Source organism: Canis lupus, chromosome 9 (assembly GCF_003254725.2).
Source record: "Canis lupus dingo isolate Sandy chromosome 9, ASM325472v2, whole genome shotgun sequence".
NCBI classification, from domain to species: domain Eukaryota; kingdom Metazoa; phylum Chordata; class Mammalia; order Carnivora; family Canidae; genus Canis; species Canis lupus.
The window spans coordinates 46034397-46057622 of NC_064251.1; the positions used below are offsets into that span (position 1 = coordinate 46034397).

At 44.0% G+C, this 23226-nt stretch overlaps 1 protein-coding gene across 1 annotated transcript in view; it reads left to right on the forward strand.

Annotated features, from left to right (window-relative positions):
• Positions 1-5050: 5050 nt before the first annotated feature.
• The window catches only part of NXN (nucleoredoxin), a 153479-nt gene continuing 135303 nt past the window's right edge, over positions 5051-23226 (forward strand). The window contains exon 1 of the mRNA XM_025476205.3: positions 5051-5538. Coding sequence (XP_025331990.3) covers positions 5149-5538 — 390 coding nt within the window. The 5' untranslated portion in view covers positions 5051-5148. The remainder of the gene's footprint in view (positions 5539-23226) is intronic.

Here is a 23226-nt window from a genome sequence, read left to right on the forward strand (position 1 = left end):
TGTTTGCCAAATTTTCTGCTCTCCTGGCTGAGGGGAGTCATAGTTCCAAAGAGAGGGATGCTTACACCAGTAACAACACAACGATTTCATGGCCCTGAAAGTTAAGACTGCTACCTAGCCACTTGGAGCTCCTCATACCTCTGAACCAGCAGGCAAAGAAGGGCTGCTGTGCTGGCTGGGTGATTGATCCTGGCTATCAAGGAGAAATTGGACTCCTACTCTACTGTAGAGGCAAGAAAGAGTGTGTCTGGGATATAGGAGGTCCCATCAGGCATGATTAAGGTCAATGGAAACTACAACGACCTAATCCAGGCGGGACTACTAATGGCCCAGACCCTTCAGGAATGAAGGTTGGAGTCACTCCACCAGGTAAAGAAACAAGACCAGCTGAGGAGCTTGCTTAAAACAAGGGAGATACAAGAAGCATAGTAGTTATAATACTAGCTGCGATCATATGACCAGTTGTAGACATGAGAACTATAATTGTCATGAATATTTCCTTCTTATATTGTTAGGAATATGTATGTATACATAAAGGTTTGGCAGACATCTTTGTTTCTTCCTTCTCTTATTCACTTATAATGTAACATAGATGTATTTAAGTATTTTTTTAAAGATTTTATTTATTTATTCATGGGATACAGAGAGAGAAAGAGAGAGGCAGAGAGAGACACAGGCAGAAGGAGAAGCAGGCTCCATGCAGGGAGCCCGAAGTGGGACTCGATCCCAGGACTCTAGGATTGAAGGCAGGTGCTAAATGGCTGAGCCACCCAGGCGTCCCTATTTAAGTATTGTTAACATTATTATATTCAAGTCACAGGAGAAGGAGAAGAGTAAACATCACTAAGGGACTTTATCTCTTATGGTAAAAGAGTGCATTTTTGGTTGTAGACAGGATATTTGTAGCATGTTAGGCAGAATTACGATCTCATTATTGTCTTTATTTGGAGAGCAAGCCTGATTTAAGGAGATGCATATAGAGGCCAACTTGACAAGGGATTGACTTGTGATGTTTAATTTTATGTATCAACTTGACTGGGACACAAGGTGCCCAGATAATTTGGTTAAACATTATTGTGAGTGTGTCTATGAAGGCATTTCTAGATGAGATGAACATGTGAATCAGGAGATTGCCCTCTCCCTTGAGGGCCTCATTTAATTGGATGGAGGCCTGAACAGAACAAAAGTGAGGCAAGGGAGAATTTGTTCTGTCTATCTCCAAGCTGGGACATAGGTCTTCTCCTGCCTTTGGATTCAGACAGAACTCACACCATCACCTCCCCTGGTCCTCAGGGGACTCAGACTGGAACTCTACTATCAGGTCTCCTGGGTCCAGCCTGCTGATGGCAGATTTTGGGACTTCTCAGCCTCCCTAATCAATGTGAGCCAATTCCTTGTAATAAATCACTATAAAAAAAATAAAAAAAAATCACTATATATATTGGTTCTGTTTCATTGAAAAATATGGACTAATACAGTGCAAATTGAATTTTTGTTAATTATTTTCAATGACTAGATTGTATTTCAAATGGTAATGTGGTAATGATTTAATCATCTGTGAATACACAGGCTGTTTCCAATTTTCCAGTCTTTTTCTGATTGCACCACTTTATCAATAAATATCTGTACACACACATCTTTGTGCACATATGCTACTATACTTGAGTACCAAGAAATGTGATTTAAAAATATTTTTTGAAGGACTTATTTGACATACACAGAGAGAGAGGGAAAGCACAAGTAGGCAGAGTGGCAGGCGAGGGAGAGGTAGAAGCAGGCTCTGAGCAGAGAGCCTGATGCGCAGCTTGATCCCAGGACCCTGGGATCATGATCCAAGCCAGAGGCAGATGCTTAACTGACTGAGCCACTCAAGTGCCTTAGTGATTTAAAAATCTTAAAAGGTGGGGATCCCTGGGTGGCGCAGCGGTTTGGCGCCTGCCTTTGGCCCAGGGCGCGATCCTGGAGACCCGGGATCGAATCCCACGTCGGGCTCCCGGTGCATGGAGCCTGCTTCTCCCTCTGCCTGTGTCTCTGCCTCTCTCTCTCACTGTGTGCCTATCATAAATAAATAATAATAAAAAAAAATCTTAAAAGGTGACAGGCGTACGTGTGTGTATGTCAGTACATGTTTTGTATGGCATCATGTGCCTTAGAAAGCAATTTCTCAAAAGGGAAATTCTGTAAATATGTATGTTCTGTACAATGTCAAGCATATTGTGGTCCCTAAATAGACATTTTAAAACAATAATTTTCAGTATAGCTAAGGGTGCCTTGGTGGCTCAGTCAGTTAAGGGTCTGACTTCGGCTGAGGTCATGATCTCAGAGTCCTGGGATCAAGGCCAGTGGCAAACCCCACATGGCACTCCCCACTCAGTGGGAAGTCTGCTTCTCTCTCTCCATCTGCCCCTCTCCACACTTATGCTCTCTCTCTCTTAAATAAATAAATAAATAAAATCTTTAGAAAAATAATAGCTAGTCAACTCATATAACTAGCTAAATACCAGTAGGGACATAATCTGTGGGTCTCTTGAACTGCATAAGCAGAGAGAGTGCTTTTCACAAGCCAAAGGATGTTGGCTATTCTTTACAGGAAGCCAAATGAGTCTCCTTGGGCTTCTTCTTGTAACAAACACCCACCAGAATTATGATTTTGGAATCATTTCCATTGCAAATCTCCTCTTTCCACACCCTTTTAAAAGGCAGCTGTGCTATTTGGCTTCTAACCAAGGCCTGCTGCACCAACAATTCTCTAAATTTTATTTATATTTCATGTGCAGTATGTTCAAACTCTCACTTTCCCAGGTGCCAGATGCTGGTTTGGATACACTCCAGTGGAAAGTGCTTTCCTGTAAAATAATAAAAGTAAAATGCTGAACAAACTACCTCTTTATATCAGGCTTGCACCTAGTGTACCAAAGCTAAGTATTCTAATAGTGACTTCACTATTTTCCCAAATTTGCAATCCCTCAAATTCCCACTTCACCTAGCTCCACACCAAATACTTTGTCCTTTGGCTTACATAGGATGTAAATGCTTCTAGTCCTTTTATACCTCTTTAGTGTTCATTTGAAAATGTCCGAACGTAGGATCTATCTGTCTCACATGATTTCAGTGGTGCTTAATGTAACCCACCAATGAGTATTTCAAAGATGCTTTGGGTGAAAAAACAAGGATTTTAACTTACTTTCAGAATCTTTTCCTTAAAAAAAAAAAAAAACAAAAAAACTCTATGTCTAACGTGGGGTTTGAACTCATGACCCTGAGGGCAAAAGCCTGCCAGGTTCTACCAACTGAGCTGGCCAGGTGCCTCTATTTTCAGGATTTTAAAAGATATCTAATAACTTAATGTCTGTTATAGCTTTAATACATTTAATACATTTTCACTAAAAAGTGATGCTTTCTGTGTGTTTTAAAATAAGATTGTCCCTGTAGTGGCACAGAATTTTGGCATGGCACTCTACGATGTACCTCAGAATTTGCCTTTTGCAATAGGGTTCCTGCCTGTTTAAAAGCAGTCCTCAATCCAAAGATCCTCCCTGTGAAATGAGCAGCAATATTAGGTGGAAACTAGGAGAGTGGGTATACTTTTTAGAGATGGTCAATCCACTCTTGGTTTCCACCATCACCTGTTTTACCAGTTTGTGTGGTTAACGTTTCCACTGAGATGAAAACTAGTACAATTCTTTGTTCTATCCTAGGGAGAAAAAAAAAAAAAAAAAAACGAGAACCTTGGCCATGAAAATTTGTTTGTGCAAAATCTTGCGATTATATTGAGGTTTAAATGAAGTCTTGTAAAACATGCCATGATTTGTGTGTGTTTGTGTGCGTGGAAAGCCGCTATAAAATAACAGAAATACTGTTTGCCAGCCGTGTCTCTTCACACACTGGGCTCTGGCAGGTCTCGCTTTTTCCCCACTGTTTCCATTAGATGGCGGTAGATGCCCAAAAAATAACTTCCAAAGGCGAGGCGGAGGGCGGCGAGGGGCGTTTTTTCCCTTTCACTAGGATGTTGGTAGCTGAGCTCACACACTGAATGAAGCTCCTCCATCGCGACTTGGCAGAGTATGCATTTTATTTTTTCGTGTGTGTGAGGCGGGAAGGCTTGCCACAGACCACCTGTTCAATCGAAGCACAGGGTAGCGTCTTGCCAGCTGGCTAAATAAATAAATAAATAAATAAATAAATAAAATTCCTAGAATTTTTCTTAACTACCACCAGACTTTATAGAAGCTATGGAGCGTATTCAGGAGCGCAATCAGCAGGGACTGAAAGATGCCGCGGCGTCTGTCGCCTGCGCTTGTGGAGATGGAAGAGAGCCACTCGCTGGAGGGGAATGAATGGGCTGCTGCGACCTGGGGACTGAACCCGCAGGGCGACCCACTCGCAAGCAGCGTGGACGCTCACGTGTGACCAGCCCCAGATCAGAAGCTCCCAGAGAAATATACGAGGTGGCGTCCTCCAGTTCTCTTAGAGTAGACAAAACATACACAAACCACACAGCAGAGAAATCAGTGCAAGCCCCAGCCTGAAGTGGTAGTCGTGCATGAAAATGCTAAGTCTTGTCAGCATTCTGGGAGGCCAGTGGGGTACGAAATGGCCGGGGAGGCTTCGGAGGGGGAGCGGCAGAGAGAGGGAGGGAGCACTCCGGCGGGGGGACTGTGGGAGTGTCTGGGGAAGAGACGTTTCAGTTCAGTCAGGGAAGAGCGCTGAAAGCTCGGAAGGGTGGAGGCCAAGTCCAGGTCCGCGAGGGCTGCCACCTCAGAGAGGCCGGCTCAGCGGAACCCTCTCCTTTCTGCGCCGAGCCGGGAGCACGCCCTCAGAGTGGGCTGCTTCCGGCCGGCTTTCTCGTCAGGGTTCTCTCCCAGGCAACCCCCCACCCCGCCCGGCGCTGGGAGCCAGTGCCCGCCGCTCGCCGGCAGCAGCGCATCGCCGCCCAGCGCGGCCCGGGACTGCCACGGAGGGGGCGTGGCGAGGGCGGCCCGGAGGGGGCGGGGCGCGGGCGGGCCCGGGTGGGCGGGGCTCTCGTCTGCCCCGCGCCTGCCGCTGCCGCCGCCGCCGCCGCTGCCGCCTCCGCCCCGCCTCGCGGACCGAGGGAGCGGGGTCGCCGCCGCCTGCCCGCCCGCGTGCCCGGGGCTGCGGTGGGCCAGGATGTCGGGCTTCCTGGAGGAGCTGCTCGGCGAGAAGCTGGTGACGGGCGGCGGCGAGGAGGTGGACGTGCATTCGCTGGGCGCCCGCGGCATCTCGCTGCTCGGGCTCTACTTCGGCTGCAGCCTGAGCGCCCCCTGCGCGCAGCTCAGCGGCAGCCTGGCCGCCTTCTACGGCCGCCTGCGAGGGGACGCGGCGGCCGGGCCGGGGCCGGGGCCGGGGGCGGGGGCGGGGGCCGGGCCGGGGCCGGGGGCCGTGGCGGCCGCGGAGCCCGAGCCGCGGCGCCGCCTGGAGATTGTCTTCGTGTCCTCGGACCAGGACCAGCGCCAGTGGCAGGACTTCGTGCGGGACATGCCGTGGCTGGCGCTGCCCTACAAGGAGAAGCACAGGAAGGTGAGCGGCGCGGGCCTCATCGGCGGCCGGGGGGCGGCCTGGGCGCTCAGCCCGCGAGTTGGGGGGAGCGGGGTCCTCGCCGGCGCCGCTGCCGTAGCCCTGCGCGCGCTTCCCGTCGTGCGCGTCAGTGTCCCGGTCCTCTGTGATGCCCGCCCCCGTCGGAGGACCCTGCCGCGTCGGGGCTCCCGCGGCAACTCCTCGGTGGGGAGCCAGGCCGCGCGCCCTGGGGGAAGTTTGACACCCTCCGGTCCCCGACCCCGGCTCGCGTCGCGAGCAGCCGACAGCCAGGTCCCCACGCGCCGGAAGCCGCGTCTCGCGGGCGGCCTCGCCGGCCGGGGTCCCGACCCCGTGACCCCCACTCCCCACCAGAGGTGCAGGGAGCGGCTGCTTCCTCCGCTCGGCCGCCAGGCTCCCGGCGGATACCTGTGGTGGGTGGGGGAGGCGCTCGCCCCCTACCCATAATGCCCAGACCAGGAAGTTTCCTCGCTCCGGGAGAAATCTGCTTTTCAGGGGACCCCTCCCCGCGTGACCCGGGACGCCCAGGCCGAGGCCAGGCCGCCCCGGGAGAGGCAGCCGCTGACCGCGGCTCTGGTTGAGGAGGCGCCCACTCCTCTCCCCTTCTCTCTCTCTCTCCTTCCCTCCGCCCCCTCGGGCTCGACTGGTGGCCACCGGGGAGCTTTTCATTGTCTGCCTGTCCAGCAGTCCTCCCCAGACGCCTCCCAGGCACAGCAACAGACCCGTCCACGCCGATCTCAGTTGCTCGGTCGGTGTTGTGTTGGCACACTTCGAATTAAATGCTGAATAGGGGCAGATTAACTGGAAAAACGAGGATTTGGGGAAATTTATACTTCGCTGTCAACTTCTCATTCCTGCCAGCTTGCTGCTGAAATTACTTTGGGTTTTCGAGTGTAATCTGATGGATTGAAGATGTCTGTTTCAATAAAAACGGATTCGGGAAATTTTGTCACGAATTGAAACGGGACAACTTTTGGAGCGCTCTTACTTAATTGGTGTGCCCGATGCAGCGTATGAATCCATCCCCTTCCCTTTCTAGGGAGAATCTTAGTTTATGGAGTGGACAGGAGAAGGGCTGTTCTGGGGGCTTTTTAGGTGCCTCTAGAGAGGATGGTAACGGCGTGCCGTGTGTTTCTTTCATGTGTACAGTCTTGTGGAGAAGCATGATTTAGATTTAGTAAGAGCAAAAGGCTTATACCGTGACCCCGAATGTCTCCAGTAAATCACCCATCCTCACGCGGTATAAGGTACAGACTTGGGATTTAAAGTGTGAAATACAGTTTAACAAATACAGTTTGTAAATTTCACATTGGAAAACATGGGCTCACACAGAAGCAAAACAGCATATTAACCACTTTTTAGGTGATTTTGCTCATATTTGATAGTGCATGAATTTGAATGGCTAGTCTTTTTTTGCTTTAAAAATATGGGAATTCTTTGTTTTCCTTGGTAGCTGTTTTTATGATCCTTTCAGGGAGGAATAATGATCAGAAAGTGATTTACCAAAAAATACTTTCATTGTTGTGGCAAATTTCTATTGTATACCAGTTGTGTAAAATAACATCCTTATTGGGCAACGTAAGTAATTTCTAGCTTTTGCAAACCTACAATGATGGTAAAATGTTACAGACCTAAGGCCTATTGTGTTTTTCACAGTGAAGGAAGTAAATTTGTTGGATGGTAAAAATATGGAGCAAATTGAGATGTTTTGCAAATAGTTAAAGCTTTTTCTTGAAAAAAGAGAATATTTCATGTGATATATACCACATATATACCACACCTGGTTTTCTCTGCCCTGGCTAGTCACTTTGCACACACACAAAAAAGTGGTCTGTGGCCCTGCTCTGGACCTGCTAATTCTACTAGGATGAGAGTTTGGATGACATGGGACAGACCCTCATTTGAAAATACAGTTCAGAATACTGAACATGCCCAAACCATGGTGCATGGCATCTTAAACATTTATTTTTTGCTCACAGTTTTTCTGTCCTTCATCCAGTGGTTCGCTTTGTTCTGTAAAATAAGTCCAGTTTTTGAGGAGGTAGTTTTTGCTTCAGGATATTCATGAATAGGCAACTCAAGATCTGATCCCAGAAACATTCATCGTGATATACCAGGTAAAAAGACTTCAGCTGTGTTCTTTATGGAAAACATGCTTTTAGAAATTACAAAAGCAGTGAACTCACTTTGACAGGAATTATTTTCTCCCTTGAAACCAAAGAGAAAACATTTTCTTTTTTGCAATTTTGAGTTTTGTCTCTCCTGTTTGAAATCGAGATGCTTAAAAGTGAGTCTGTGAGCCAGTGGTGGCAGTTCCATGTTCAGAACAGTGAAAAAGGTCAGGGCATCGCCCATCTAGGGGGCTGAGTGGGTGAACACTTACCTTCTTGCTGTTGAACTCTGTCCATGTTGTTTCATCAACTACTAAAATATTTTCACAGAAGAGAATTTTGTTTTATACTGACAGGCAACCAGAGTTCCAGATTACTAATTTTTTAAAGTTCTCATTAACATTTGTTCTTTACAACCATTCATATACTTCTTCCTATTGGGATAACAAAGTATATGGTTCTAATTAGTTATTGGCTGGAATTTCTCTAAAGAAAATTGAAAAATTATGGTGGGGAAAGAAAATGCTGTGTGGTATTCTTTTCTTTTTTAATTAATTTCTCCTTTATGCAGTAAGAAAGCCTGGGGATGACCATATATGTTATGCTTGCGTTTTGCCTGGTTCTGTTCACCTTGATTGGAACTCTGAGAAAACAGCAAATAAAAGGACTCCAGCATCTTAGAAAAAAAAAAAAAAAAGGGATCCCTGGGTGGTGCAGCGGTTTGGCGCCTGCCTTTGGCCCAGGGCGCGATCCCGGAGAGCCGGGATCGAATCCCACGTCGGGCTTCCAGTGCATGGAGCCTGCTTCTCCCTCTGCCTGTGTCGCTGCCCCTCTCTCTCTCTCTCTCTGTGTGTGACTAACATAAATAAATAAAAATTTAAAATAACCAAAAAAAAACCAAAAAACCCAAAGGAAGGTGTTCCCGTTTCTGCTTGCTTTTGTGGAAGGTGCAAAAGTAATTGAAGCTTCATTTTTTGGCTTCCAAGCACACATATGTAAATAGCTGTATAGAAATTGTAATTAGATGATAATAGAAGTTTGAGTGCCTTCACAAGAGCAGTTTTGTCAGGAAACATATAATCTTCAAGTTAAGGTAGTTAGACTTGTTCTAATAAGTAGGTTTGCTTTTTGTTTTGTTAGTAGACGTTTTTCAGATTTCTGGTGAGAGAGAAGGTGATAAACAGTTGGAAAGTTTAGGGATTTGATCTATTTCTACAGATGAGGATAAGTTACTTAGTTGTCAGAATAGGAGAGTCGATCCCCAGGATCTACTTCAGCATCATAGAGGGGAGTACAGATTTTGGGTTTTAAAACCACTAGGCTTGGTTTTGCCTGGGCTGGATGCCTGATGGATTACATTTGGTCATTGTGAGTGCTGACATCAAATGGTGCAGGGCCACTGGTCTTGGACTGGACAGATTCCTTCCAGGCAGAAGGGAAAAGAGAAAGTTGGGACATGAGAGCAGCACTCAGGAGGTATCCCTGATTATCTCTGGTCTATTCTTCCTGCTTCCCTGTGGGGTTGCTTGCTCTGGGTGGTTCTTTTGGGTCAGACTAAACCAGAGGCATGGCCTAGAATTCACCAGCATCCCTTAGGCTCTTTGGAACGGGGCAAGATTTGGTACCAATCCAAACAGTCTTAGAGCTGCATCTCTCCCTGCTCATCCTCTGCCAAATCCAGATACCCTAGCCACTAAGAGACATGATCCCTATGACACCGACTGAACACTTTGAAGGTGCAAAAAGACGGCAAAAAAAGCACAGCTTCAAAAATTTGGGTTTTCCATCATCTGCCAAAGGAGCCTGGACCAGCCAGGACAGGTTCCCTCTGTTCGTTGTGTTTCCAGGACTTAGATCTGTCTAATAAAAGACAACAGTCCAATTAAAGTAGTAAGAGCAATTTTCCTCGAGAGGCTTTTTCCTTGTTCCATTATTTGTAATGTATTTTTTAATCTTTAATTTTTCTTCTCTGTATAATGAAGACGTCTAGTGTAGTTATAGTTAAAAATAGGGACTGTTGTCCAGCTGCCTGAGCTCAGATCCTGGCTCTGTCGTTTGTTAGCTGTGTGACCTTGTGCAAGTTAACCCTACTTGTCTGTGCCAAATCTGTAAAATGGAGATGATAATAGCATCCGCCTAGCTTGTGCTTACTGAGCACATAGTATGTGCTCAGTATGTGTTAGCTGTTCCTCGAAGTTGTCTGAAGTTGTCCTGAAATTTAGGAATTCCTTTCATAGTTTGAGCCTTCTGGAATATATCACATTACAGAATTGCAAACTGTTACAATTTTTCTAACAAATGAGTTTTTTTTTTTTAAGATTTTATTTATTCATGAAAGACACAGAGAAAGAGAGGACACAGGCAGAGGGAGAAGCAGGCTCTATGCAGGGAGCCTGACGTGGGACTCCATCCTGGTCTTCAGGATCAGGCCCTGGGCCAAAGGCGGCGCTAAACTGCTGCCCACAAATGAGTTTTATTTTTTTATTTTTTAAAAATTTTTATTTATTTATGATAGTCACAGAGAGAGAGAGAGAGAGAGAGGCAGAGACATAGGCAGAGGGATTCGATCCCGGGTCTCCAGGATCACGCCCTGGGCCAAAGGCAGGCGCCAAACCGCTGCGCCACCCAGGGATCCCAACACAAATGAGTTTTGTAAGTGTTAAGGAGGATAAGGGTTAAAAGAAATGCCCTTGAGGAGAAAGACCTAGAAAAATGAAACAACAAAAGCAAGTGAATATTTAAAAAATACTCCTTAAAGAACTGATGGTTCTGAGATTTACAGAGCACCATACTCCCACTTGCCAGTGAAACTTGAGACATCAGATCAATGAAGCCCAGACATGATAAAGGGTAACAACTTTAAGATGATGAGGCACCCTTCTTGAGAGAGATTAATTATGTACTTGGTGATCGTTTTGTGGTTTGCCAGAGCTATTAGGAGTGTCTGCCACTGATCCTGCCTGCTTAAATCTGGGCAGTGTGAAGCTTGCAGGATTACTGCTCTTTCAGCCTGGGAAAGGGATGGTGCCCGCTCTCTGGAGCAGTGACGATCTCCCCCCGCGTCCCCCTCCCCCAACACTGGCCACCTCCCTTCTGAGCTCTGGAATGTTGTCAGATAGGTTTGCTTAGACGTATAGCCCTTGTGGGTTATGATTCAGGCCTAGAGGTAGCGATTCAGGCCTGACTGGCTAGCTGTCCACAGCCCTTGCTAACTGATACACATGAGGACGTGAACCAGAGCACAAGAGGAAAGCTGTGGGTTTTGAGGTTAGGGTCATTGATTTCATTTATGCTCTCCATTTATGCTCCCCCCTCCTTTATCACTGTTCCTTTTGGTTTAAGGTCTTGTTTTAATATCTGCACAAATTTGAGAAAGAAGGCTTTGTGTTATACATATCTGGGGAGGAGGATGAACAAAACCCTCCGTGTATGGTGGGAGGTGTCTTTTTTTTTTTTTTTTTCCCATAGTACTTGGGACTCCAGGGCTCTAGCTAGCCCCATTCTGAATAGACTGGGCTCCTCAAGGCAGGATTTCTTTTCAAGGGGGAGAACATAGGCTTGACATGGGATGTTTTCTTTCTTCACATTCTGAATTCCCAATGGTGCTCAATGCCAACCACTAGGGTGCTTAGTTTTCTGTTATTAATTCCCCATTCTGCTTATTCAAAGGCACTCAAAGAAAATGGCTGTGAATTCAGAATCTTTTTGCTGGTCCCAACTCTTACATTGCTTTATATCTGGCCATTATTTTAAAAGGATGGAAGAGGGCAGCCCTGGTGGCTCAGCAGTTTAGCCCTGCCTTCGGCCCAGAGTGTGATCCTGGAGACCCGGGATTGAGTCCCACATCGGGCTCCCTGCATGGAGCCTGCTTCTCCCTCTGTGTCTCTGCCTTTCTACCTCTCTCTCTCTCTCTCTCTCTCTCTGTCTGTCTGTCTGTCTCTCTCTCTCTGTGTGTGTCTCTCATGAATAAATTAAATAAATAAATAAATAAATAAATAAATAAATAAATAAAATCTTTAAAAATAAATCAATAAAAGGAAGGAAGAGTCCTGGAATCTCAGGAGCCATCCTTGCTTCTCCTGCACACCTCATACCCCGATGGCACTGTCTTGTTTTTTTTTTTTTTTTTTTTTTTTTTTTTTTTTAAATTTTTTATTTATTCATGATAGGCACACAGTGAGAGAGAGAGAGGCAGAGACACAGGCAGAGGGAGAAGCAGGCTCCATGCACCGGGAGCCTGACATGGGATTCGATCCCGGATCTCCAGGATCGCGCCCTGGGCCAAAGGCAGGCGCCAAACCGCTGCGCCACCCAGGGATCCCGGCACTGTCTTGTTGATTTGATCTCTTTAATACCTCTCAACTCTGACCTCTTCTCACCATCCCTACCATCACTGCTTGACTTTAGGTTTCATCCTGACCACTGTGTACCAGCAGCTTCTCCTGGGGCTCCTTGCTTCCAGTCTTTTTTTTTTTTTTTTAAGGTTTTATTTATTTATTTGAGAGAGAGAGAGCCTGCGAGGTGCGCGTGCTACGGGAGGGGCAGTGGAGGAGGGAGAAGATTCCACAGTGAGCATGGAGCTTGACAGGGAGCTCCATCCCATGACCAGGAGGTCCTCACCCCAACTGAAACCAAGAGTCAGTCACCTAACCCACTGAGCCACCCACGCGCTCCTCCTTGCTTCCAATCTTGATCCCTGAAATGATTCTCAGATCAACTTCTCAAGCTGTCTGTAGTCAATGGTCAATTTTATTTTGTTTTATTAATTTACAGTCAGTCACACCAATGCAAGTGGCCTTATTAAAGCATGATTCCTATCTGGGTTGAACCACATGCAGCCCCCCACCAGGTTGACCTTGCACAAGCTGGTCTCTGTCCTATTCATCAAGATGAGCCCACTGATCACAAACCTGGGTGTTGCCGTAGTGTTGAGCTGCTATACATGTTTCTGAGTATTCTCAGTTTCTCTACTTACCTGGTGGACCAGTAAGAAACAGCTTGTGGAAAAAAAAAAAGAAACAGCTTGTGGGCAAGCACTGGGTTGGAGACCCACCTTGAGCAGCTCAGCACCACTCTAGACTGCTTCCAAAAGGTCAAGTCCAAAAATCACAACTTTGATCATGTCATTCTCCTGCTTAGAATTCTTCAGTAGTTCTTCATAGCTTTTGGGGTCAAATCCAAATTCTAGAGCATGGTACATCACTCTTCTGCCTCTTCTCTCTCCTGTGCAGTGTCTACTTTACTCCCAACTGGCTGAGTTTGGAACTTCTTTTTTTTTTTAAGATTTTATTTATTTATTCATGAGAGACACAGAGAGAGAGAGGCAGAGACACAGGCAGAGGGAGAAGCAGGCTCCCCACAGGGATCCCGAGGAGGGACTTGATCCCAGGTCTCCAGGATCAGGCCCTGGGCTGAAGGCGGTGCTAAACTGCTGAGCCACCTGGGCTGCCCTGAGTTTGGAACTTCTAAACTTAGTCCTTGTTTCCCTGTTTCCCTAAGAAGCTCTCCTGTCTCTTTTCCCTCTAGGGTGGAATGATTCTGTGGGCTTCCATAGATCTTATGTACAAATACCCTAGCACTTAGGTTATTTTTAGTTTTCATTTAGACCATAAGCTTCTTGAGGACAGAATCAACCAAAGGGAGGGGAAGATAATCAGTCATGTGCTGAGACGTGGGTAATGTGATCACAAAAAGCAGGCATGTGATTTTTAGATTGGGTATGTGAAAATATGGTAGATTCCACATTGTGTAAGTTGAAATGTGCACTTTCACTATTACATAGCTTAATTTTAACGCTTAATATTAGAGTTGGGCCTTAATTGAATTGTATAATTGTATATATCCACAGTATGTGGGTGTTTTTGTTTGTTTTTGTTTCTTAATGAGTGTTTAAAGAGCACTTAAACAAGCAAATAGACGTGTAACTTCATTGCCCTGTAATTCCATGCTCAAAAATAAGAAAAGACTCTATTCTCTACTTTTGTTTTGTTTTTTTAAAATTATTTATTTATTTATTTATTTTTTTAAAAAATATTTATTTATTCATGAGAGACACAGAGAGGCAGAGACACAGGCAGAGGGAGCCCAATGTGGGATTGGATCCCAGGACTCCAGGATCACACCCTGAGCCAAAGGCAGATGCTCAATTGCTGAGCCACCCAGGCGACCCAAAAGAATTTTAGTTAAATTAAAACTTATTAACATATAATGTATTATTGGTTTCAGAGGTAGAAGTCAGTGATTCATCAGTCTTATATAACACCCAGTGCTCATTATATCACATGCCCCTCCTTAATGTCCATCACCAAGTTACCTACCTCATCCCCTCACCCCCTTTTCCTCCAGGGACCCTCAGTTTACTCTCCACTTTCGAAATATCAAAAATCTTAGGCCATCGACATAGTCTTCTATCTGCAGACGTATGATTCTATGCTTTTGTATTTCATAAATAATTTGGATTTCTCAAGAATCTTTCTTCCAAGGAACTCAAAATGCATGCCTATTGCATCTTCCAGCGACTAGTAATCAGTAGATATTAAATGTTTTAACTTTTCAAAGTATGTTCGAGTTGGAGAATTGAAGCAAATAGAACTGATTATTAGATGAGGGTCACAGTGTCGGATGAAAGGACTCGGCTGAACTCCCTTAAATTCAGTGGTCCTTTCTGTTCGTGAGATTGTATCTTAAAAAATGTTCACATCAAACATTCCCCATGGAAGAGGAGGGAGCTGAGAGTTCTGTTTTCAACAAATGGCTTTTGGTGTGGATTCACTCTAGATATGCATAGAAGACCCTGAAATAGGATAGAAGTAGTTTTAACTGCTGAAAGCATTTGCCTAGAAGATGGGAAAGCCAGAACTTCTTTTTTGTTGCTGCCTTTCTGTGGCGGTGGTGGTTTCTAAGGGCCTTTTAATGATTTGGCTTTTTTTTTTAGATCAGCCAGTGAAGTGCCCCCAACTTCCCTTCATCCTATGCAAAGCCTGCGGGCTGCTTCAGTGCTTTTGTTCAGAGACAAAATTGAACTTCAGGTATCCTGCCGAGATCCTAGGACTAAATCAGTCCTCCCTTTTATGAGGTTTTCAGAAACTGCTGTTCTAACTTCCAGTAAAATCTCAAACATGTGCTTTCTGCTTTATGACAAGTAAGAAGTATAGTAATTGAAAGTTGCTTGAGTGCTGTTATTCTCCAGTGAAACCCTGTAATGGAAACTTTTGTTCTGTGGCATCCATGATTAAAAGCAAACATAAATTTTCTGCTGCTTGCTGGTCATAACTCTTGGACCAGATATACAGTGTATTTTTGTATGAGCTACACTTAAGAAAATCCTTTTCAAAAAACCATTCACGCTTAATTTCAGCATTCCTTTCTGTTAGATCTATCACCTACCTGGAGCGCCTAAGTGGCTCAGCGGTTCAGTGGCTGTCTTCGGCTCAGGTTGTGATCCTGGGGGTCCCAGGATGGAGTCCCCACATCAGGTTCCCCACGGGAAGCTTGCTTCTCCCTCTGCCTGTGTCTCTGCCTCTGCCTCTGTCTCTCTCTCAATCTCTCTCTCTCTCCCCCGCATCAGGCTCCCCTTGAGGAGCCTGCTTCTCCCTCTGCCTGTGTCTCTGCCTCTCTCTGTGTGTCTCTCATGAATAAATAAGTAAAATCTTAAAAAAAAAAAAAGATCACCCACTCCTCATTGTATTATTTCGATGTAGACACCAGTTACAGGTAAATTCAAGTAATATTTTCTACAGTTAAGAATGCTTTTTATCTCAGATCATTGTTGAATAGTCAGTCATAAAACAGGGTGTGGTGAGTTTTGCTGTTCTAGGGATAGGGTTTCCCCTCTTTGTTTTCCGAGGAGAATTTTATCCAGATGAATTGGTTGTATAGTTTTTATTTGTCTTTTTTGGTCAGTATGCCAGGGAGAAAAATCTGAATGGATGTAGTCTGTTTAAAATCAGAAGATGTTGCCTATTTTCCCCTTTAAATGTGATCAGGTCAGGCCAGTTTTCTTTTGATCGTGGTGGCTCATAGCACAGCTGCCTCATCTGTTAGTCATTTTTCAGGGTTTGATGTGAAATATACAGATTGGGCAGAACAACCTGCTTCGGGGAAAAATCACAGTGTTACCCTCTGAGCTCTGAATGGCAGCTCTGAGGACAGCGTTTTCTCCACTTTGGGCTCAGGCCTGACTGCAGCTTAAAAAAGCGTTTATACCCATGGATCTTCACAAATTCTCCATTATTAGAAATGAACATTTGTTTTATTTTATTTTTAAAGATTTTATTTATTTATTCATGAGAGGTGCAGAGAGAGAGGCAGACACACAGGCAGAGGGAAAAGCAGGCTCCATGAAGGGAGCCTAACTCGGGACCCGATTCCAGGTCTCCAGGATCAGGCCCTGGGCCGAAGGCAGGTGCTAAACCGCTGAGCCACCCAGGGATCCCAGAAATGAACATTTAAAATCTGTTGCACGGTGGACAAGAGTATGGGCTCTGGGTTTGGGTTTCCTGGGTTTGAATCACACCCCTGTTGACTTTTAGCAATGTGATTTTGGTGTAAGCTATGTGACCTGTGTGTCTCCAGGTCCTGGTCTTTAAAATGAAGATAATAGTATCCACCTTATAGGGTTGCTGTTAGGGTTAAATGAGTTAATATTCAAAAAGTATTTAGAACAGTGCCAAGGACTTAGTAAGTGTCCTTTAAATGTTTGCCCCAAGTGCTTGGATATTTCAGTCCCTATGTTATGGCTATTCAGAATATAGGAGAGAAAAATGCTCAGCTTATATTTCTTTGTATCACCTCTGCCCTCAGCATTATCTTTCGCTCAGCATCTAGACTCTGCATCTAGTGTCCTGTCATGTAATCTTGTTTCTCCTCAGTTTTGTACTAGGACCTCAATAATTACTGGTCAGTTGTTGATTTGATAAGACATCTGCGTGTCTTTGAATATGGATAGGATTCTAGACCATTTCTTTGATTGCTTGCTCAGTTTTTCTGAATGGATTCTAATTTCAGTTTTGAGCTGGGAGGGGGTAGCAGAGTCTGGTCTGTGTATATTTCACCTGTCATTTATTTGTTTTTGGACTTTTTATTATGGAAAACTTCAAGCATTGCACTGGTAGGGAAAATAGCACAGTGAGCCCCTATATACTTGGGACCCAGATACAAGGATCTACCAACTCATGTATACCCTCTCTCCCTGCCCTTCATTGGATTACTTTGAAGCAGTTCCCAAGCAACATATCATTTCCTTCGTAAACATTTTGCCAATGAACTCTTTTTAAAAAAATCACAATATCATATCATACTTATAAAAATCCAGTAATTCATTAATATTGGCCAGTAACCAGTCAGTATTCAGATTTCTCTGATTGTCTCATAATTTTTTTTTACAGTTGATTTGTTTGAATCCAAATAAAGTTTACACATTGCATTTGATAGCTATGTCTCTAAAGTTTCTTTAAACCTAAAGTTTCTCTTTCCACTTAAACTTTCTCTGGGTCTGGCTTCTTGCACACATTCCACATTCCCACCCCATCCCCCCTTTTTAAAAGATTTTATTTATTTGAGAGAGACAGAGAGCTCGAGCAGTGGGAAGGAGGAGAGGCCGGGAGAGAGAAGCCGACTCCCTGCTCGCGTGTGGTGTTTGATCTCAGACCCAGAGATCATGACCTGAGCTGAAGGCAAACACTAACCTGACTGAGCCACCCAGGTGCCCCTCCCAACCCCTTCTTATCCATATTTCCCCCTTAATCTGTAAAGGTTTGTAGAATATTGACTCTTAGGTTCAAAAGTGTCCTAGGCTGTTGTTGAGAAGTCCAGGTGTCAGCCACTTTGTAGGTCCAGGTGGCTCTAGATGGGCTGCCCTTCTCCATCTGTCCACCATGCTTCTCTCTTTGGGGCCCACCTCCAGCATGTTGCTCTCATAGTGACATGAGGGCCACCACAGCTCCAGGTTTGCTTCCTATCCTCTTAGATCCCCAGCGGAAAGAAGCCAGCTTTGTCACCCTCCAATCCCAAGACTAGTCACCATAGCCAGAATATGTAATATACTGATTGGCTAAGCCTAAGTCATATCCACACCTGTATAGTCAGAGAGTGGAGTCACAAACTAAGTGGACTGAACATCAAGAAAGAGGTGGTGATGGGGGCTTAACAAGGAAAATGAGAGTGTGTTACCAGAGAGAGGGGACAAAAAGGAACTGTAGATGTCTACTTGAGTCATCTATGCTAACCCCATGGCAGCATGCCTGACAAGTGGTCAGCCTCTGCTGGAGATTTCTGGTGTCCACAAAGTACCATCTCCTTAGAAGGCCATCCTGACATCAACCACCCTCTCCTCGGGAACTGGCCAGCCTTTAGAGAACTATAGACATGCCCTCTCTCTCTGAAATGAAAGATTCCCTTCATTCTTTGGCCATTTCTCATATGATATAGGTTCAAGTTTCATTACCATCCTGGCCATTCATATCTGAGCCCTCTCCAAGATTGTCTGGGACCTCTCTTAAGGAGTAGTCCCCAGACCTGAACACAGACTCCAGGGTGGTCTGCCCTGCACAAAGGGTCAGCTTATTACCTCCTTTGTTGTTATTATCTAAACTTACATCATCATAGTTTGAGATTGCATTAGCTTTTCTGACAATCACATCACACTGTGTTGACTCACTGACCTTTTGTCAACCAAAACTCAAAATCTTTTTCATCAGTTTTATATGTGAACAAATGAGAACACAGTCCCAAATCTTATATCAATGATCTTTAAGCATAAACAGTTTACTTAGATTTGATCATTTTTTACAGTCTGTCAAAATCTTCTTGCATATGTATATGGTCATCCACAATACTCATAACCTCTTCCGAGTTTTGAATTATCTAATCCATTCCAGACCTTCATGAAATCTGGGGATGGAGTCCCAGGGCACAGCACTAAAGCCTCCTCTAGGCTAATATTGGTCTGTTAGTCAGTTGTTGAAACAACTTAAAATCCAGTCAGTTCTAAATTTGCCTAATTATATTATTATTCAGCCCAACTTCTCCATCCAGCTAACATTTATCATAGGAGACCTTAACAGATTTATTGCTATAACTGAGATATTTGTGGGATGCCTGAGTGGCTCAGCAGTTGAGCGTCTGCTCAGGTGGTATCCTGGAGTCCTGGGATCGAGTCCTGCATCGGGCTCCCTACATGGAGCCTGCTTCTCCCTCTGCCTATGTCTCTGCCTCTCTCTCTTTCTGTGTCTCTCATGAATAAATAAAATCTTAAAAAAATTAATTAGATATTTGCTGTTTCCCTTTCAAGGAAAGATAGTCTGAAATGACTTCTGTTTAGGGGACCCATGCTTGCTTCTATTGATCACTTCTTTTCCTCAGTGTGTGTTTGATAACTGTAATAAGTTGTAGGATCTGTTGAAGGGTTGATTTCAATTTCACCAAGTAGTTTGCAGAATCTCCCTCTTTTTGCCATTTTTTTTTTAAAGATTTCATTTATTCATGAGAGACACACACACACACACACACAGGCAGAGGGAAAAGCAGGATCCATTCAGGGAGCCCGATACAAGACTTGACCCCGGGACTCCACGACCACACCTCGGGCCAAAGGCAGGCGCCAAATTGCTGAGCCACCCAGGGATCCCTTCTTTTTTGCCCATTTGAAAACCAGTACTCCTTCCATCTGTTGGTTGCTGGTGAAGAAATCATTGATGGGATTAGGTGATCTTGGGGGCACATTTTCTCCCTCTTGGATGTAATTCATACCTTACAGGAGGAGAGGTTTGAGATTGGCTGGGCCTGTGTGGAGTGTTGGTACAGTTGTTTCCTTCAGAGGACACTGTAGGAAGAGCTGTGGCCAGAGACCCCATCTGTGTGTGGTTGGGAGCACCTCATTTGTTCAGGATACCCAGATCCTGCACTTTCTGAAGGCTGTGTGGCAGTAGTGGCTGCCTTATCCCCAACCCAACATCTCCCTCCCCCCACTGTCTCATTAGGGCACTAATAGAGCCTGAGGGAGTCTTTCCTTAATGCCATTTCTCCCTATCAGGCTCAGGCAGGATGAGAATCTGGATGGCTAATTAAGTGTGGCATTTTGTTTCAAAATTAGCGTGAGACAGGAAACTAGCTACCAAGCAACCTAGTGTCCTTGTGAAGATAGATTTTTCTTAATATTTGACTTTCTAGGATGAATTACTCCATTTATTTGGAAAATTTTACCTTATTTTAAAATGGACTTGTTTTCTTATCTCAGTGTATTTGCCTATTTAAGATTACACATAAACCTGTTTTATGCTTTGCAGCTTGGCCACTAAGAATTTTGACATTTCACATGTTAGGCATGAGGATGAATTGGAATTAAATGCCTTAACACACTTTCCTAAGGGAAATCACTTTCCCAAATTTGCAGAAGGTTGCTGGTTTCAGCTCTTGGATGCATTGTTTTTACTTGTACAAATGTGCTTAAGAGTAAAATACCACTTAATACCACTTGAACATATTCTCAAGTTGTGGAAGGTATTAACTTGCAGTGACCGTGGTGGGACACTCTAGTTTTAAAGGCGCTTTTTGAAGCACTGCTTTCCTGTGAAGGCTTAGTGACTTTTTCTGAGGTCATCTGAGCCTATTTTTTGATTGATACAGCTACGGAGAAAGTAGTTACCAGGCGAGTCCAGATTCCTGGAACAAAACGTGGTGTGCCTTCACGAGGAGCCTGGGGTTGGTTTGTGCGTATCCACAGCAAAAATTATGGTTTTACTGATGTTCACATTAAAAAGCCATTTATATTCCTTTACTCAGCATATACGTAAACACTTTTTCCACTTATTAACTTTTTCCCATTTGCAAGAGAAAGCCAGCATTTTATGTTTTAGTTAGAAAAATAATCCTCTTTCTAGAGATAATCACTAACCGTGTCTTGTATATTCTTCCAGAAAAATAGACATATCCTGCATATGAGTGTATGTGCTTAATTATTTTTTTACACAGTAGATTTTAACATTTGAGATGAATTTTTGTTTTCTGAAAGGGCAGTGTCTTCACATGTTAAATAAAATTTCAAATAAAATGAAAGACATGCAGGGATAAGAAAGTCACTCCCACTGCTCACTGTTGCTTGCCTCCCCTAGAGCAGACACCATGATCAATTTCTTTCTTTCTTTCTTTCTCTTTTTTTTTTTTTAAGATTTTTATTTATTAATTTGCAAGAGAGAGTGTGTGCGAGAGCACAAGAAGTGGAGAGAGAGAAACATGCTGCCCATTGAGCAAGGAGCCTGACTTAGGGCTTGCTCCTAGGACTCTGGTATCATGACCTGAGCCGAAGGCAGATGCTTAACCAACTGAGCCACCCAAGTACTCCCGCCCCGGCCCCCATGATCAGTTTCTTGTATATCTCTTCAGAGGTTTTGTACATACACAGGCATGTACACGTGTTTGTCTTGGATACACACATACTTTTATTTTTTATTTTTTATTTTATTTGTTTATTTATTTTTTTTTAATTTTTTTTACACACATACTTTTAAAAAGATTTTTAAGCCAAGCCTTTTAAACAGATCTTGCCCATATTTTTGGCTGTCCCTGACAGGTGCTGCTTTTTCTCTCAGGTGGGTAAAGACTAGAAATGTCATTGCATAGCCCTGTGTTAACTTTGTATTGTGCCTGCCTTGTATTGAACCCAACACAGAGACGAGGAACAGAATCCTCCCCAGACACCACTGTCCCTAGAAGGGAAGTAGCTTAGCCTGACATGTTCACTGAGTATGGTGGGCTTAAGAGACCTTTGAAAGCAGCTTTCCCTGTCCTTGGAGAGGGGCCCCCTCTCAAATGGATATAAAGCACTGAGAAGTGTCTGTGGAATTTCCACTGCCATGCCCTGCCATTTGGATAAATTAAGAGGTTCATTCTCTGAGCTGTCGTTCTTCCCTTCCAAGAGTATTTGGATTTATACAGGGACAAAAGACCTCCCCATGCTGGGCACTTGTATTATGCTGTGTCTTTTGTGATGACTAGTATTAGGCAACCTGTATTTAATATAAGTTTTTATTTATTGAGTGTGCTGCACTCTTAGAAAATCCATCACCCCCAGAATCCAAAGTTATGAAATAGATAACATAAGGGATTATGTCTGTTATTTTCATTATGGAAGGATCTTCATTTTAGTAGGCCAAAGTGTTTTAGACTGTGAGCTCCTGAGAGATGTTCAAAATGGGATTTCTTCCACTTAGGGAAAAAAACTCATTTATAACATCTTTAGAATGCATCTGTTGTTTTGAGAAAAATGTACAAATATTACATCAAAAGTCATTTTACCAAATATCACACATAACTTTTCCCTTTCCTCTGCACATTCCTTACTCATTTCTATAAGAGACAGCTGAGAAAACTTACAACTCATTCAGTTGTAAGTTTGTGGATGCAGACTGCTTACAAAAAATCAAGTTTGCTGTGGGAATTTAAATAGGTTTGTTATATAGATAGTAGAAATTATGAAAGGCAAATTTTGCAAAGATCCAATGAACTTTAAAAGGGGACTTGATTTAAGAATAAGAAGGGAAGGGGAATGAGTGTCAGTTTTGAAGTGAGACTTTGCCAAAGTTAGTAAAAACTGCAAGTTAAATGTACGTCCAATACATTAGAACAAAACTAATGATTCTTGCCTCATCTTACCTTTGTGGAGGTATCCTTTCAAGCTGTGTAATAAGATACTGGAAACACCAAATGTTCATTACAGAATGGTTAAGTAAATTATAGTACTCAGAATCATATTGAACAGCTTTTAAACATGGAGTTAATGACCTTTGCTGGAACATAGAACTGTACTTCAAATACTGTATTCAAAAAGCAAGATCCCAAATTATACAGATACTATGATTATAGTACAACACTGTTTAAACAGATGTATAAGAAGAAAGATTGAAGTAAATACCCTGAATTGCTTATCATTATGTTAGGCTAATAGTGTCTATGGTGGTGGGTCTCTGATTTACAAATGTTCTGAATGTAATTTTTGTAATGAAAACATATGTGAAAAAAATAATGGTGCTCTTGCCCAAAAGAGTGTGCATCTAGTTTGGGAATGCTTTTAGTTTTAGGGTAGGGTTTTTTACTCCCTTGTGATCTAGTTGGCAGTGGAGTGCCATTTTCAGAAGATGAGCAAGTAACCTTGCTCACAGTCGTATTTTACTGAGCAGAGTAACACAGGGGAAAGAATGAGCTTGTGGTGACCTATTTCAAGAAAGCTTTCTGGAAAGAACTTGTAAGCGACCTTTTCAAATGAGGGGGAAGGTAGTCCAGTGGATTAAGAAAGAAAGGTATTCTGGTTATAAATAACCACGTGGGAATGAAGGGGAAAGTCGAGAAGGAGCAAGTTCATTTGATCCAGCCCTGGAGAGAATAAGTACCAAGTACCGGGTGGAGAGGTTGGAAAGAGAGACCGTGTGCATGTTTGGAAACTGATGATTGACAGAGGCTTCCCACATTCAGGGAGAACACTGTTATCTTTTATAAGGAAAACAGAAATTCCTGTGGCGGGTGGTCAGGAGGATACATTTCAGGTGATTCTGATCTGGAGGGGTGATTT